This window comes from Rhodnius prolixus, unplaced genomic scaffold, assembly GCF_049639745.1.
Source record: "Rhodnius prolixus isolate KJV_2025 unplaced genomic scaffold, Rpr scaffold_10, whole genome shotgun sequence".
NCBI classification, from domain to species: domain Eukaryota; kingdom Metazoa; phylum Arthropoda; class Insecta; order Hemiptera; family Reduviidae; genus Rhodnius; species Rhodnius prolixus.
The window spans coordinates 23,319,529-23,335,716 of NW_027411615.1; the positions used below are offsets into that span (position 1 = coordinate 23,319,529).

The 16,188-nt window shown below is 34.0% G+C and overlaps 1 protein-coding gene across 1 annotated transcript in view; it reads left to right on the forward strand.

Moving 5' to 3' along the window:
• Positions 1-16,188, forward strand: part of LOC141456896 (DNA-binding protein D-ETS-6-like) — a 97,246-nt gene that overhangs the window by 56,178 nt on the left and 24,880 nt on the right. The window contains exon 2 of the mRNA XM_074133271.1: positions 11,868-12,107. Within this exon, the coding sequence (XP_073989372.1) occupies positions 11,868-12,107 (240 nt within the window). The remainder of the gene's footprint in view (positions 1-11,867; positions 12,108-16,188) is intronic.

Genomic DNA, 16,188 nt, shown 5'->3' on the forward strand with positions numbered 1-16,188 from the left:
TCTAAACTCTTAAAATACTTAGATCAATAGTAAACTCTCCTCTGAACGTCTTAAAGCGGACTATATGTACACACAAAACTTAACATTACTGTTATTAACCAAGTCGCCAAAACATGATACAGGAAACTCCACTTCAACCTGCAATTGCAAGCAAATCCTCTAGCTCAAAATCTTTTTTTAAAAACTCTTTCTGATAACCCAACAAGAGGTCTTGAAAGACAGTGGCTTCGTGATCTCCTCTCTGGTGAAGAGAGTGACTAATTGTTCAGCATTTTAGAAGGTTACCACTGCGGTAACTTCTCCATTTCCATGTACCTACTGTTAGTACTGTTCAGAGTTACCATTGTTACGCATATTGCCAGCACGCTGCTTGCTACACAAATAACAAATATATATATATATATTTAAAATTATCATAACTGTTCTACTCGTATATACACGTACGCTAGCATTAGTGGGTAACTCCAGTCGTGCTCAATAATGTTTTACCCATCAAGTAACCACGATGACTAAGGGCATTCATGAAAACTATGATTCAAAACTTTTGTTTTATAGAAAAAAATGAAAAATAAAAACCATTATAATTTTTTAAAGATGAATATTTAGTCTCTGTGATTTTTTTTAAAAGCAAATCCCAAATGATAATTATTTTTTATCCTAAACATCTTAAACCAGCAGATGGTGACATTAGCACGTGTTGCTCTGGATGACTAACATGGTGTTAGATAAATAAAATTAGGTGCAGCATTGTCGGAGGGATTCTTCCCTACAGGAAATAATATTATTACAATTAGAACAAACAGCTTCAGAAACTAAACAGGCTTCCCTTATAGTGTAAGCAATGATAGTGTGTCCACATACTTCTTAAATACTATGGAATAAATCTGAAGTAAGGAAGAATGTTCAGACAATAGGCCATAGAAAATCTTCTCTTTTTTTTTGCAAATTTGTAAGTTTTTAAACTTGATTATGCTAAGCAAAAATGACTTTGAGACACCGATATTTCATATGCGGAAGACGGTTTTAGCGGAAGTCAATTTCTAAGTTGACCCTCATTAACCCAAAGAACAACATTACTAATGTTATTTCCATTTCAGGGTAATCAAATCTAATGTTTTAAAAGATCAAGTAATAATTCACAGTCCATTGTTTCTAGAAGCTTAATGAAATATTGATGAAGTTCTCGGAATATCCACCGAATGTTGATTACGTAATGTTTCGAAGAGTTGGCAAATCATTTAGGATTCAAAAATTGCGTTTAGGAATAATGATAACTGCTATTCTTAAATAGTTCTAAATGTTACAATTAGGGTAGACCTTTTTCATTTCATTCATAGCGTAAAACAAAGGAAAACGTAGGAACTATTTGCTGTTATATGCAGAAAAATGGTGCTTTTAGTTAATGGCAACTACTATTTAGGCCAGTTCTAAATGTTACAATTAGGGTAGACCTTTTTCATTTCATTCATATCGTAAAACAAAGGAAAACGTAGAAACTATTTGCTGTTATATGCAGAAAAATGGTGCTTTTAGTTAATGGCAACTACTATTTAGACCAGTTCTAAATGTTATAATTAGGGTAGGCCTTTTTCATTTCATTCATAGCGTAAAACAAAGGAAAACGTAGGAACTATTTGCTGTTATATGCAGAAAAATGGTGCTTTTTGTTAACAGCAACTGCTATTTAGGCCAGTTCTAAATGTTACAATTAGGGTAGACCTTTTCATTTCATTCACAGCGTAAAACAAAGGAAAACGTAGAAACTATTTGCTGTTATATGCAGAAAAATGGTGCTTTTTGTTAACAGCAACTGCTATTTAGGCCAGTTCTAAATGTTACAATTAGGGTAGACCTTTTCATTTCATTCATAGCGTAAAACAAAGGAAAACGTAGGAACTATTTGCTGTTATATGCAGAAAAATGGTGCTTTTTGTTAACAGCAACTGCTATTTAGGCCAGTTCTAAATGTTACAATTAGGGTAGACCTTTTCATTTCATTCACAGCGTAAAACAAAGGAAAACGTAGAAACTATTTGCTGTTATATGCAGAAAAATGGTGCTTTTTGTTAACAGCAACTGCTATTTAGGCCAGTTCTAAATGTTACAATTAGGGTAGACCTTTTCATTTCATTCACAGCGTAAAACAAAGGAAAACGTAGAAACTATTTGCTGTTATATGCAGAAAAATGGTGCTTTTGGTTAATGGCAACTGCTATTTAGACCAGTTATAAATGTTACAATTAGGGTAGACCTTTTTCATTTCATTCATAGCGTAAAACAAAGGAAAATGTAGAAACTATTTGCTGTTATATGCAGAAAAATGGTGCTTTTCGTTAATGGCAACTGCTATTTAGACCAGTTCTAAATGTTACAATTAGGGTAGACCTTTTTCATTTCATTCATAGCGTAAAACAAAGGAAAATGTAGAAACTATTTGCTGTTATATGCAGAAAAATGGTGCTTTTGGTTAATGGCAACTGCTATCTAGGCCAGTTCTAAATGTTATAATTAGGGTAGGCCTTTTTCATTTCATTCATAGCGTAAAACAAAGGAAAACGTAGAAACTATTTGCTGTTATATGCAGAAAAATGGTGCTTTTGGTTAATGGCAACTGCTATTTAGACCAGTTCTAAATGTTACAATTAGGGTAGACCTTTTTCATTTCATTCATAGCGTAAAACAAAGGAAAACGTAGTAACTATTTGCTGTTATATGCAGAAAAATGGTGCTTTTTGTTAACAGCAACTGCTATTTAGGCCAGTTCTAAATGTTACAATTAGGGTAGACCTTTTTCATTTCATTCACAGCGTAAAACAAAGGAAAACGTAGAAACTATTTGCTGTTATATGCAGAAAAATGGTGCTTTTGGTTAATGGCAACTGCTATTTAGGCCAGTTCTAAATGTTACAATTAGGGTAGACCTTTTTCATTTCATTCATAGCGTAAAACAAAGGAAAATGTAGAAACTATTTGCTGTTATATGCAGAAAAATGGTGCTTTTGGTTAATGGCAACTACTATTTAGGCCAGTTCTAAATGTTACAATTAGGGTAGACCTTTTTCATTTCATTCATAGAGTAAAAGAAGGGAAAACGTAGGAACATTTTGCTGTTATATGCAGAAAAATGGTGCTTTTGGTTAATGGCAACTACTATTTAGGCCAGTTCTAAATGTTACAATTAGGGTAGACCTTTTTCATTTCATTCACAGCGTAAAACAAAGGAAAACGTAGAAACTATTTGCTGTTATATGCAGAAAAATGGTGCTTTTGGTTAATGGCAACTGCTATTTAGGCCAGTTCTAAATGTTACAATTAGGGTAGACCTTTTTCATTTCATTCATAGCGTAAAACAAAGGAAAATGTAGAAACTATTTGCTGTTATATGCAGAAAAATTGTGCTTTTGGTTAATGGCAACTGCTATTTAGGCCAGTTCTAAATGTTACAATTGGGGTAGACCTTTTTCATTTCATTCACAGCGTAAAACAAAGGAAAATGTAGAAACTATTTGCTGTTATATGCAGAAAAATGGTGCTTTTAGTTAATGGCAACTACTATTTAGGCCAGTTCTAAATGTTACAATTAGGGTAGACCTTTTTCATTTCATTCATATCGTAAAACAAAGGAAAACGTAGAAACTATTTGCTGTTATATGCAGAAAAATTGTGCTTTTGGTTAATGGCAACTACTATTTAGGCCAGTTCTAAATGTTACAATTAGGGTAGACCTTTTTCATTTCATTCATATCGTAAAACAAAGGAAAACGTAGAAACTATTTGCTGTTATATGCAGAAAAATGGTGCTTTTGGTTAATGGCAACTGCTATTTAGGCCAGTTCTAAATGTTATAATTAGGGTAGACCTTTTTCATTTCATTCATAGCGTAAAACAAAGGAAAATGTAGAAACTATTTGCTGTTATATGCAGAAAAATGGTGCTTTTGGTTAATGGCAACTGCTATTTAGGCCAGTTCTAAATGTTATAATTAGGGTAGGCCTTTTTCATTTCATTCATAGCGTAAAACAAAGGAAAACGTAGAAACTATTTGCTGTTATATGCAGAAAAATGGTGCTTTTGGTTAATGGCAACTGCTATTTAGGCCAGTTCTAAATTTTACAACTAAACTAGACAATTTTCTTTACACTCATCGTGAAAATCATTGGAAATTCAATTACATTTTGTTTTTTTTACTTCCGCCTGACAAAAAGTTATCTCTCCAAACCCCTCAAAAATATGACCTCTTTAATAAATGTTTTTTTAAAAATAATTTTTAAAATTTTCTCGCATTCGGTTTCATACTTTTTTACGAACTCGTTACATTTATCGCATACATTTAGAGTCTAAATTTTAGACCTACCGATGTTCATATTTTTTGAATAAAATTTTTATTAAGTGAAATTTTATTGAGAAAATTTTAGAATGGTGTGCATGTGCAGTTTATTCTTAATGCTGCCAGCATTTTAGTAAAATGTAAGGCGCCCTGGAGACTTAGCCCGCAAAGCTCAGATGTATTGTGGTACTTGATTCCCCTGACTTGACTTGGCCATTCATTTTATTTAATGTGAGAATGAGAAATTGAAGTGAACATGCTAGTTATCAGCTTCCGTCCACGATATCTGCACTGTATTGTTATTTAATTTTTGTCGTTTAATCAACAATTCTATTTAACATTTTAAGTTGTAAGTTTTTATTAAAAAGAAAATAATTAAGTTGTTAAAGAAAAAGAATCACTTCCTTCCTGAAGTCATGTTGTATCTAGATAGTGCAGAATAAAACTTTAATATAGTCGTCACCCTCTGTGAATGCTGATGAGTTAAAATATTGCCAGAATATTATTACGTATTCCACCCCCTGAGGATCGTTCTAAACTCTATATGAACCTCCAAGACCCAACACACTCTTGGCAAATATTACGCAAGACGGAAATAAAATTACTACGAATATTTTTCCTTGCGAGCATACCTGCCAAGGGGATACTTTTCACAAGGGCTAAAAAGTATTGGGGGCAGGAGCTCAAACATGGATATGAAAACAATGAAAACATTGATATTTACTTGATCTATGATCAGCTCTAGTCTTAGTTTCTCAATTTATTATTCATACAAAGAAAGAATGAGAAGAATGTACTGTGGTACTAGGTTCGATTCCCGGGCTTAGGCCTTGGATTTTATTTAATGGTTAATAGTAAAAGAAATTTACAGTAAAGTATGTTTGCTAGTCGTCTCCGTCCACGACACCTAATTGGTAGTTGGAAGTTAAGCCCCGCCTGAAAAAATAGGCGATTACTTTAAAGAAGTAGAAGAAAATTTTTCTGGTGAACCCCTCGTCGATTAGTTTGATGAGACAAAAGGGGATGTATGGAGAAGCTAACAGGGAGAACCAATATTTCATTTTGCCTTGTGTGGAAGTTAGAAGGTTGCACGGGTACATCCCAGTACGAGTGGCCATAGCAAATACGACAGAGAGCGCTAATAACCTGAGGGATGACAAAAATCATTTTGGACTTTGCCCAGAGCAGATCGATCTTATAGTTGTTCTAAGATAGGCACTGTGTGATCCAAAATGGTCCCATATCTTACCCAAACATCCATGCTGCCCTTAGTAACTTAAAAATCTGACTAGTCCACTCTCAAACATAATATTCTCAATTAAATCAGGAACCAATTTTTTTGAAAACTCCCTCCTTGTGCCTACAAAATCTTGTTTGTTCAAAATTTTTGGTAATCATCTATTAGTATTCAATTAATGCAAAAGTATCAGCTGTTTCTCTTATTCCTTCGAAATTGACGTTTTGAACAGGTAATCCATATCTAAGGCGAGACTACTAATCAATCTTATACCACATTCCTCAAATCAATCAACTCTAAACTGTTACTTTTTCTAAAATCTCTTACATTTGAGCGCATTTTCATCTTATCTATTTTCTATTGCTATTTTTTGTTTTATTTCAAAATTTCTCTGAAATGTCTAACACCGGTTTTAGTTTAATAAACAATTGCCAAGAACTCACTTTGTTTTTTCCGTACAAAATGCCGTAAACAAAACAATAGCATCAAATTTTTAATTTTTAATTATAACAGACTGATTGCTACCTAAGTTTCGTATTAGGTCTTGAGACATCTTTGGTTTTTAGTAATGAAAGGCCGTTTTACTGACTGAGTCGACTATTTTTTGAAACTGGTAATTATTTGGCTATACATTACGGACCAGACAAATTTATTAGACTATACCCGACGGCAGACTGGAAATTACGAAATTGGTCAATTTTCCAGTAAAAATAAAATTGCAGGTTATAGGTTTAGTGAGAAATGAACAGTTCAATAACCTCTTTGTTGATAAAAATCATTTCTTAGTAATAAAGGAAATTCAGAAGTGAGCGATTCACTTATTTTCATACAAAAGTTGTACATTATTGCTCTATTATTATTGGGAAAATTACCAACAATCGTGATGTCATTAAGTACATATATAAAAAAAATCATAGAGAATTCTTTCAAAAATGATTAGACAATTTTATAATTTTAAGAAAAATTGATTCAATGTATAATTATATGGTTTTTTAATAAATTAGTTATTATCACGTTATATTTTTATAGGTTACATATTTTATTTCACTTTGCTTTATTACTCTATTTTTTTTTCGTACAATAAAACAGATGGGACTGTTCATTTTATCAAACCAGCCGTCTACACTCAATTAATTCATTCTAAGAAAATTGTTCAACGGCTGAATTCGTCATTGAGCTGTATTCGTCATCACAAGAATTGCTTGTGAGTTAGAAGGAGTTGAATAAAAAATAAATAACCCTGGACTTAAAAACTTCTAGCTAGTGAAGTAGCGGAGTATTGTGGTGACGTCATATATTGACAAAACAGTGTCTATGTAGGAGTTCTGCTTTATTCTTTAGAATAAAGTGTAGTACCGTCTGTTACTTTGTTTTTTGCAACTGTTTCTTTATGTAGAAGTTAATCTAATGCAGTAGCGATTTTTCTAAAAGCTACGGAAACCAGAGAAATCTTATTCAATTGATTGAAGTTTTTGAATAGATAACAAACTTGTAAACTTCAGCCAATGTCAAGAAAGCCAGAAAACCGGAAATACAAAATTGGTAAATTTTCCCAGTAGATTTAACTTTCCCACCTATTTATTTGTGGAAAACTAACAGATTGAAGTATTAATTGGCTACTTACGATTGTAATAATTGGGAATAAATGGCTGAAGAAATCCAGCGGGCTGTTAACAGAGTGGTACACAATCGGTGACGCACTACCTTCGAAAGTGACTGCACTTTGTATAGTAATACAGTCTTTAGAGTGGAGGTGAATCCGTGAGACAAGTTTATAAACCTGCCTCTGACGGATTTGACAAGGAAGTCATCAAGGAGGTACTTGCAGCCAGCATCGTCTAGATCAGTGATGGGCAAATAACGGCCCGCGGGCCAACTCCGGCCCGCGAAAGTATTTAATCCGGCCCGCGGAGGGTCCATCGTCATGGATAGTATATGGCCCGCTATAATTACGTTTTGACGGTCGAGAAGTATAAAGTAGATTCTACTTAGTAGAATAATGGATGCATAACCTATAGGTGAAGCTAAACTAGCCGCGTCGTTACAAAAGTGTGTAATGCTGTAATGTTTTTATAATATTATGATTAAAAGCTTTAACAAAAAATGCATTTTTTCTATAATTCTGGCCCTCCTCTAGAATTTCTTAAACTTTGTGGCCCCCCATTAAAAAAGTTTGCCCACCACTGGTCTAGATGCTAACCACTAGAATATCACTCACTCTCCATTCTTACTTATAAATACATTCGCTTCACTCATTCATCCCACTACTATATACAACTATATACATATACTACAACTAATGGCAGACAGATTACAGTAATGGTAATAACGGGAGATTCTATAAAACTATGGCAGATCAGTTACCTAGACAACCATGGTTTAAGGGAACTGTCACTAATAAATGGGCTATTACGACAAAAAGCAGGCTGAGAGCGAACCACGCGGTGTGCGGAGCGTATCTACACAGGATCAACAAAAGGTCCTCCTCCTCTTTGCGTAGATTGCAATGAGGAGGAGGATTTCAAACATGTAATAATGATATGTCCACGTTATGTGGTAGAAAGGAAACGAATGTTTGACGACATATACAGGTATTTAGATGCACCATTTCGCTACGAAGACATAATATTCTCCACCAACATATATGTGCTTAAGTCTATAGCAGAGCTAGGAATGAAATATGAATGTATTTAAAAGTTATAGAATGAATGCAAGAAAATGATTAGAGAAGGATTACGTGATTTTAATTTCGGTTAAGCTATAAGGATGGCAGGAGCACAGAGTACTGATCCATCCATTAGTTGTAGTATATGTAAATAGTTGTATATAGTAGAGGGATGAATGTGTGAAGCGAATGTATTTATAAGTAAGAATGGAGAGTGAGTGATATTCTAGTGATAAGCACCTAGACGATGCTGGCTGTATGGCGGAAGCCAATGCCAAAAAAGAAAACAACGAAAAAAAAAAGAACAATGATTGACAATATTAGAGATAGGGTTTTAAAAAAACAGGTAGATTAGCGGCTCGCTTGTAGCTTAGGTCCTGCCCTTAGGGCACATATCTCCATTAAATGTTTCTTTTATAAAACCACTGTATGAAGAGGAAGATGTCTGCAGCGAATGACTCCACAATTTTGTTTAAACTTTAAATGTAAAGGTCCAAAAAAAGCCTATCGATTTTACTAGAAACATACCGGTAGAAACATTTTGAAGTTCAGTAGAGATAACTAAAGTTGTAAAACTTTTCTCGAAGCTTAACTTTAGTAAAAATGACCGGTCCTTTAACCCATTAAAAACATTATAATTAAATAAGTAGTTTGAGAAAAACGCAGTAACTGGATCTGTGAATTTTTCCGATTAAGTTTTGTAAAAAACTTCACAGTCCTAATGCTAGGGCATTTTGAGATCACTTTAAATGTTGAGCTGATTTTGGTAAATCACTGCTGAAAACTAGTTTCGTCTATTTTGAAAATTGCGCTTCTTTGTTATTCTTTTAATTGCATTATATGTTTAGAATTGAAAGTTTTCTGCTTAAAAAGAAAAGCAAAAATAAAATCCACGTAGGAGTATTGGCACAAATATTAGGCGCCATGAATTCCCATATTGTGAAGGCGTTGACTAGACGGCGCTAACCAAAATTAAATATGAAAGGCGCCATCTAAGAACAACATCTGATATTGTTGGAAAAGAAAAAAAAGAAGAAATTAAACAGCATTGATATTCTCAATCGTACAGCTGAGGTAATGAATTTCTTAGAACTACAGCTTTAGGCTAACCACCATTAATTTCATCCTTCAAAGGATAATAGTGTAACAATAGCCGCAGTGCTAGTGTGATGCTTTCAAAAAAAAACTTCTCGAGTCTTGGGCCCGTCTGAGGTTCGGAAGCGAGTAGGTGCTCGCTTAGCGCGACCAGAAGATGCGAAATAGTTATTTATTTAACAAGTGTGGAAAGTAATACTTTTCCTCACGCGAGGCAGGGTTTGCACGAAGCGAGGCGAGTGCAAGTGCAAATTGCCGAGTGTGAGGAAAATACTTAACACTCGAGTTAAATATTATATTTTTTCTGCAACCATTAGATTTATTAACTAATAAAATTAAAAATTTCATTTTTACAGTCTACAAAAAGTAATTTATTTATTATAAACATTTATTGTTATATTACAATTATTTACATTACTTACGTATTTACATTACTTATTACATTTTCTGCTGTTTCTTTTATTGATGGAGGAGTGTTTTCTAAACAGGAATCACTAGAATCCATTTTAAATTTCTATAAGGTAACACTATAACCTTTTTAACTGTTATAATTAATAATTATTTATTAAAATATTATTTTTATTTCTATATTCCTTTCAATTTTTATTTTATTTTTTTAATATTTATTTTTTAATTATTTAGTTACGTTAAATAAGCTTATTAAAGTTTTACAGAAAATATTTATGTTAATAACAAAACTTCTTATATCAAGGAAGCACAATAAAGTTTTTCCACACACTAGTGCGGAAAGTGACACTAATGGGAATTTTTCCCAACTAGTGTGGGAAGTTGGGCATTACACAGCTGATTTTAATTGAGTAATGAGAACTTCCCTACATGGTTGCAGAAAAAAATTATTTTCTGTTTTTACAAAAAAGAAGTTCTCTCATTAATCGATAACCGTACATAATCGAACCATAACAGACTATACTTAACTACAGTTTAAGTTTAAATGCGTAACCTCTATACCGTATTTTTAAGATATATTTAAAATAAATATACGTCTGGAAATATTCTTGTCTATTCTCTATTGTTTTTTTCCTTCAAATGCTTGCTATTCACATTCTATTTTATTTGATAAAAAACATTTTTAAGAAAAAAATCTGCTTGCTACGAGTTTCACATTAAAAAGTTATTGAAATATGTTTGGCATAAGGAGACTTAATTTGTTTGAGGTTATTAAAAGAATAAATCACATTTTTGAAGCTGAAATTGAGTTTTACTTTAGTCCTAATTTAACATTTGTAAAAAAAAAGAATTTGGCAATTTCATTATTATTATTATTCACACGACTGCCAAATCGTGTCAAATTGTTCAAAGTGAGTTTCATAAAAAAATAACTTTTACTTTATATATTTTCACAACTGCAGTATATTTCTGCAATAAGTGAAGCTGATACAATATGATACATAGAATAAATACATGAATAGCATGAGGGAAGAATTCACCCATTGGTAAAACTCCTAAAGTGGTACAGTTCACAATTGTACACTGACACTTACTTCATTTAGAAGATCACGTGGCCACCAGCGCTTCAACCATCTGGGAGGATTTCTTGGCAATGCAGTAAGTTGGGATACTAGTGGATCAGGATTTGGGGTAATTGAAGCGTGGAATTTACTGTAACGGGATCTTACAGCTTTTGAAACATAAGGAACAAGGAAATCTCGGTGCAAGGTAGACTTAGAGACATAGTAAGGAGCATTAGCGATTCTACGGAGTGTTTTTGACTGGAAGGATTGGATTCTATAGATATTGGAATCTTTGGCTGAGCCCCAAAGTTCCATTCCCGTAAGTTCAGGCAGGTTTCAGTATCGTAGTGTAGGGTAAGTCGTTCATTCTTTAGTGAGAGTTTAGATCGCGTGACGATAAGTCTAGAGAGAAGTTTGAATCGTCTGTTCAGTTCTTTGCGTTTGAGTGTAGTATGAGGATTCCAGGTATGTCCATGAAGAGTTCTATGTAAAGAAATATAATTTTGATGAAATGGTCATTTTGTGAGAAGTCAAAATGTTATAAAACCAAAAATTACTAAAAAGTTTTCATTCCTAGCGTAAATAAGGTTAGTTTTAACTTTGTATTCTAGTGTTATTTGTATCTATACAATAGATCATCTGGGATAACGGGGCGTAAGCTTTCTGCCAATTCTCTAAGTACCTAATCAACTATTTATTTTTGTTACTTTTAATAAATACTTTTTTTAATGTTATTGTAATTGTTAAAGAGTTCTCGAAGAACACCAACTCTTATTAATAAGCATTTTCTCAATATGCCTGTTTAATATTCCAACATAAAATGTTACTTTAAATGATATCAATCTTTCCGAACGGCAATTTATTTTCTCTAATACATTTTGGAAAACTTTCTGTGGTCTTTCTGAAGGCAGAAGCCATTTCCATGATACATGAACAATGAAGCTGGAGTGAATTGAAATAGAATCGAATGACAGACAGAAATAAACACGTCATCAATGTTTTAAAACAAAATCTTTAGACTTATTACTTGAAAATTTATTCCTAACACTTTTGTTATAATTATTTTTACAGATCCAAACATGTGGGAAGGAGAAGATGTTGCAGCTTGGCTAAGGTGGATTACAAGACAATTCCGACTGAGGCCGATACCACAGCCTGATAGATTTCCCAATACTGGTTCCGAATTAGTTAAATTAAGTGCAAGCGAATTAGCTAAATTAGCTGGAAGCCCTAGATCGGGAAAGTTTTTAGCTTCACATTTGGCACATTTAGTCGGCAAACCAGGAGTGCCAGTATCCGACAATGATGTAGGTGAGTACAAAGAATTATTTAATAATGTTGAGTTTAATCATAAAAAAAATAAAAAGTAAATCAAATAATTTGTTGAAATAAGTTTGGCAGTAGAAACTGAATCAACTAAATAAAGAGGCACGAGATTAGGGTCCTGTTTCAAAAATGGCGTCTTCAAATAGTTAGCATTAGCAACAAAAATACTAAGCTGTGTTATATCAAAAGCGAAATAAGTGTCTATGATCCTAGCTTTAGAATACATAGAATCTTTTTCTTTATAGGTTACAAAAATGTTATCAATACCATTTTACTTATAATAAATTTAATTATATTTGAATTTTGGATGTGTAAATATTGTGTATACACTTATTTAACAGTGAGGAAAAACCTGAAGTCAAGGGAGGGCATAATCTCTGACCCCTATCTGGTAGACAGACCACTTTTATGGGCAACTCTACTGATCACAGTTAACCCTGTAACCCCTTTCAATGGCAATATTATACAGATGTTAATATACCATCATATTGAGGGTTAGTACATTGACTGCTGGGGTGCGTTTGTCTTGCCGAGGGAACGGTAATAGTTTTGAAATCGACTCACTCTTCCCTTCTTTCTATGGTGATATTAGATGTGGAAGTACGCGTGTATATGTACCCAAGGCTTAGGTACCATTAACATTAACACCCGCTGGTACCAGACTAACTTTCTGGACATCTCCTTAAACTATCCCCCTTGACACTATTATAGTTCAACACACTTGTTCTCTCCTGCCGACGTTGGATCAACATGATAATCCACTCGGGGATTCTCAGTTTCATTCTTCACTTTATTTATTATCCCTGTTTATGCTGTTTACCCATTTCAATGTGCAAATCTAAGCTACATTTCTCCAACATAAGTTTATAAATTAAAATATTCAATTTCCAATCTCTTTAGCTCTTGTCCAACACTTAATTCTCGTTGAAATATTTTTTTGTTTTTCTGGAGCTACACAAAAGTATGCGTAATTCTCTCTCTTTTCAAACAAAGATTACTAAAATTATTGTCTTAAGAGACCATCTGCTTTCATAGTTGATAGTTGAATCAGCTTGTGGAAAGATTTATTACATTCACAAAATGCTTATAAAGACTTAAAATCAATCAGTCAATTTCGTATCATTACTTTTTTAAAAAGACTATAACAAAACGCTGCTTCTGAAATTAATGAAATAAAGAGAGAAAACTCTGCTTCCAAAATTAAGCTTCTTCCAGGAATTCTTCAGCTACGCTTAAGATTCTGTCGGAACGTTGATCCTTTCATTTGTATCAGTAAATTTCAATAGAATCAACAGTGAACTGCCACCAACGAGTGACCTGAAAGTTGACATTAGATTCCACTTCAACTTGTTCTTAATTGATCCAACATCTTTAAACTATAGAAGAAATCTAGAGAATAGTGGTTAGTAGATAGTTTGTTGCGGAATACGTAGATGAAATAGTTTGAGAGGCTGTATTAGATTCAGTATTATTTATGGAATTGAGTGTTTTGTCAAATTTGAAACCGTATTTTCGTTTCATCAATCGTACTATATTTATCGATGAAAAGTCGATTGATTCTTTATCAATAAAAAAGATAAGTGTTTTTATTTATTTGACAGAAAGCTGAATTCTGCCTTCAAAAATTGTAATAACAATGACTGAAACAATGTAATGAAATGTACGTATATTCAAGTTCAAATATTCAGGATTTTAAGCAGCACTTTATTTTTGTATAAATGCAAGTTATTCATTGCAGGAATAAGGATTTGAAATTGAAGAAACCTAGAGATTATTGGTTTTTAGGTGTTTTGTCAAGTTTAAACCAAGAGATTTTAGAGTTTTATCAAGTTTTAAACAAATAGATTTTAGCGTTCCCCACCGAGTTTTAAACTAAAATCTTTGAGTGTCTAGTCCAGGGGTCGGCAACCCGCAGCTCGCGAGCCGCATGCGGTTTTTTTTTCCAAATTTTGTGGCTCTTCAGACTGTCCAAAATAAATTGTATATTTCAATTTTATTGAAACAAATGAAAATTTCATTTATTAAAGTAAAGTTATTTTTTCAAAAAGAATTTTAAATGTGATAGGTTTGAAATAGAATAGAATTATATTAAAATACAGTACGTAATATATAGGACTGCGGCCATTTTCATTCAAACCCAGGTTTAGTTATTATTTATTTGTTTATTTACTTTACAATATGTGAAAATAAATGTATAAAACATTTAAATGTTATTGAATATCATAAAATCATAATTTGTGAATACAAATGATCTACAGAGTCTGTTTACACTAACATCCTTGTGGCTCTTGGTAAGATTTATTAAAATTATTTAAGGAGAAATGGCTCTCTACTTAAAATAGGTTGCCGACCCCTGGTCTAGTCAAATTTTAAACCAAGATGTTTGAGTGTTTTACCAAATTTTGAAGTTTTTTTTTTAAAATCAGCAGAGTTGTTTTCTGTACTGTACTGTTTTACATAGTGTAACGAAGTTGACCTGGGCAGAGAAGAAAGGCCTAGATTGTTCTAGGGGTTGAGCGACCAAAGTCGGTAACAGGCCATTACTGTGTGAACAAAAGGGCGGTATCTACTTGTGGCAGAAAAGAAAGGCCTAGATTGTTCTAGGGGTTAAGCGACTAAAGCCGGTAACAGGCCACCACTGTGTAGACAAAAGGGGCGGTATCTACTTGTGGCAGAAAAGAAAGGCCTAGATTGTACAAGGAGTTAGTGACCTGTGTAAAAGCCAGCTAAGAGAAAGGCCTCAGTTGGGGTGGTGGCATATGTGTTTCCCAGCCAGTGATTGACAGGTGAGAGTGAGACAGACGGAGTTGGAGAGAGACAGAGAATGGGAGGAGGCGGCTCACAGCTGAGGTGGTGGCAGTATGTTTTCTCCAGCCAATGAACGTCAAGAGGGCGTGGAAACTTAGGCTCAGAGAGTTGGAGGAGGGCAGTCCCAGTTGGAGGGAGGCACGCAGTTAAAAGGAGGCAGACACCGCTGGAGAAGTGAGTATCAATCGAGTTTTTAAGCAAGTTTTAAGGAGTTATTAGAGTTTATAGTTATTAGTCAAGTTTATGAGTAAGTCTTGGAGAGTCAGTGTTGCGGAGTGCTTCAGTGGTAGCTAGTTGGGCAATTAGTCAGTTGATGAGTAGAGCGGTGTTAGTGTAGCTGAGACTAGTGCAATTCGGTGCAGTGCGGACCAGGGGTCAGTCGTGGAACAGTTTTGTGGCGTTACGTAGTGAGTAAGTAACAGTAAACTGTTGTGACTGTTGTAAATGGTGACTGTAATGAATAGCGTTAGTTGCTAGTAAATGTTCATGTTAGTTAATGTTAATGTGTGAATAAATCAGGTTATTACTTACAACTTTAGCGAGTTTTATTATTTAATCAAACCCACATATTTAATAACTAGTGGCAGGCATTAGTTGTGTAAGTAAAGTTTTTTTATTTGGAGAAAAACTTTACATTGGTGTCAGAAGTGGGATATAGTAAAACCGCTAGACGAGTAAGTGCTGATTTTATTAGTTCGGGTGAATTGCCGGAAAGTTGTAGAGAACTGACGAGTATTATATGCCCGTGAGTACTAAGATGCCCAGCATGGAGGAGTTAATAGCACTGATGAAGGAGATGAATGAAAACCTGAAGCAGGGCCAGTTAGAGATGATAGAAAAAGTGAAAAACATTAGAAAAGGCCAAATTGAGATGAAAGAAGAAATAATAAGGAAAATAAAAAGGGAAGTAAACGAGATGCCAGAAGAAATTGAGGGCGTAACAGAAACAAACAACATCCAAGAAGAAGACGAAGGCAGCCAGGATGATACAGACAGCAGGTCAGACTTAAAAGGTGACCAGGATAAAGGGAGACGTAGCTGTGTAGAAGTTCAGGAAGCTGCAAGGGAAGAAGAAAGCATAGAAAACTGCAGCGGACAGGAAGAGAAAGAGCAAGGTAAGGGAACTTTTGTTATACCAGTTGTGGAAGAGAGCCTTGAAGCGAGGACAGCGAGGAAAGAAGAGGGAGATAAAGTACTCCTGCCAGGATCGAAAAGGGAAGAAGGGCTATCGGACATCCACAGAGGTAACACCGGGATC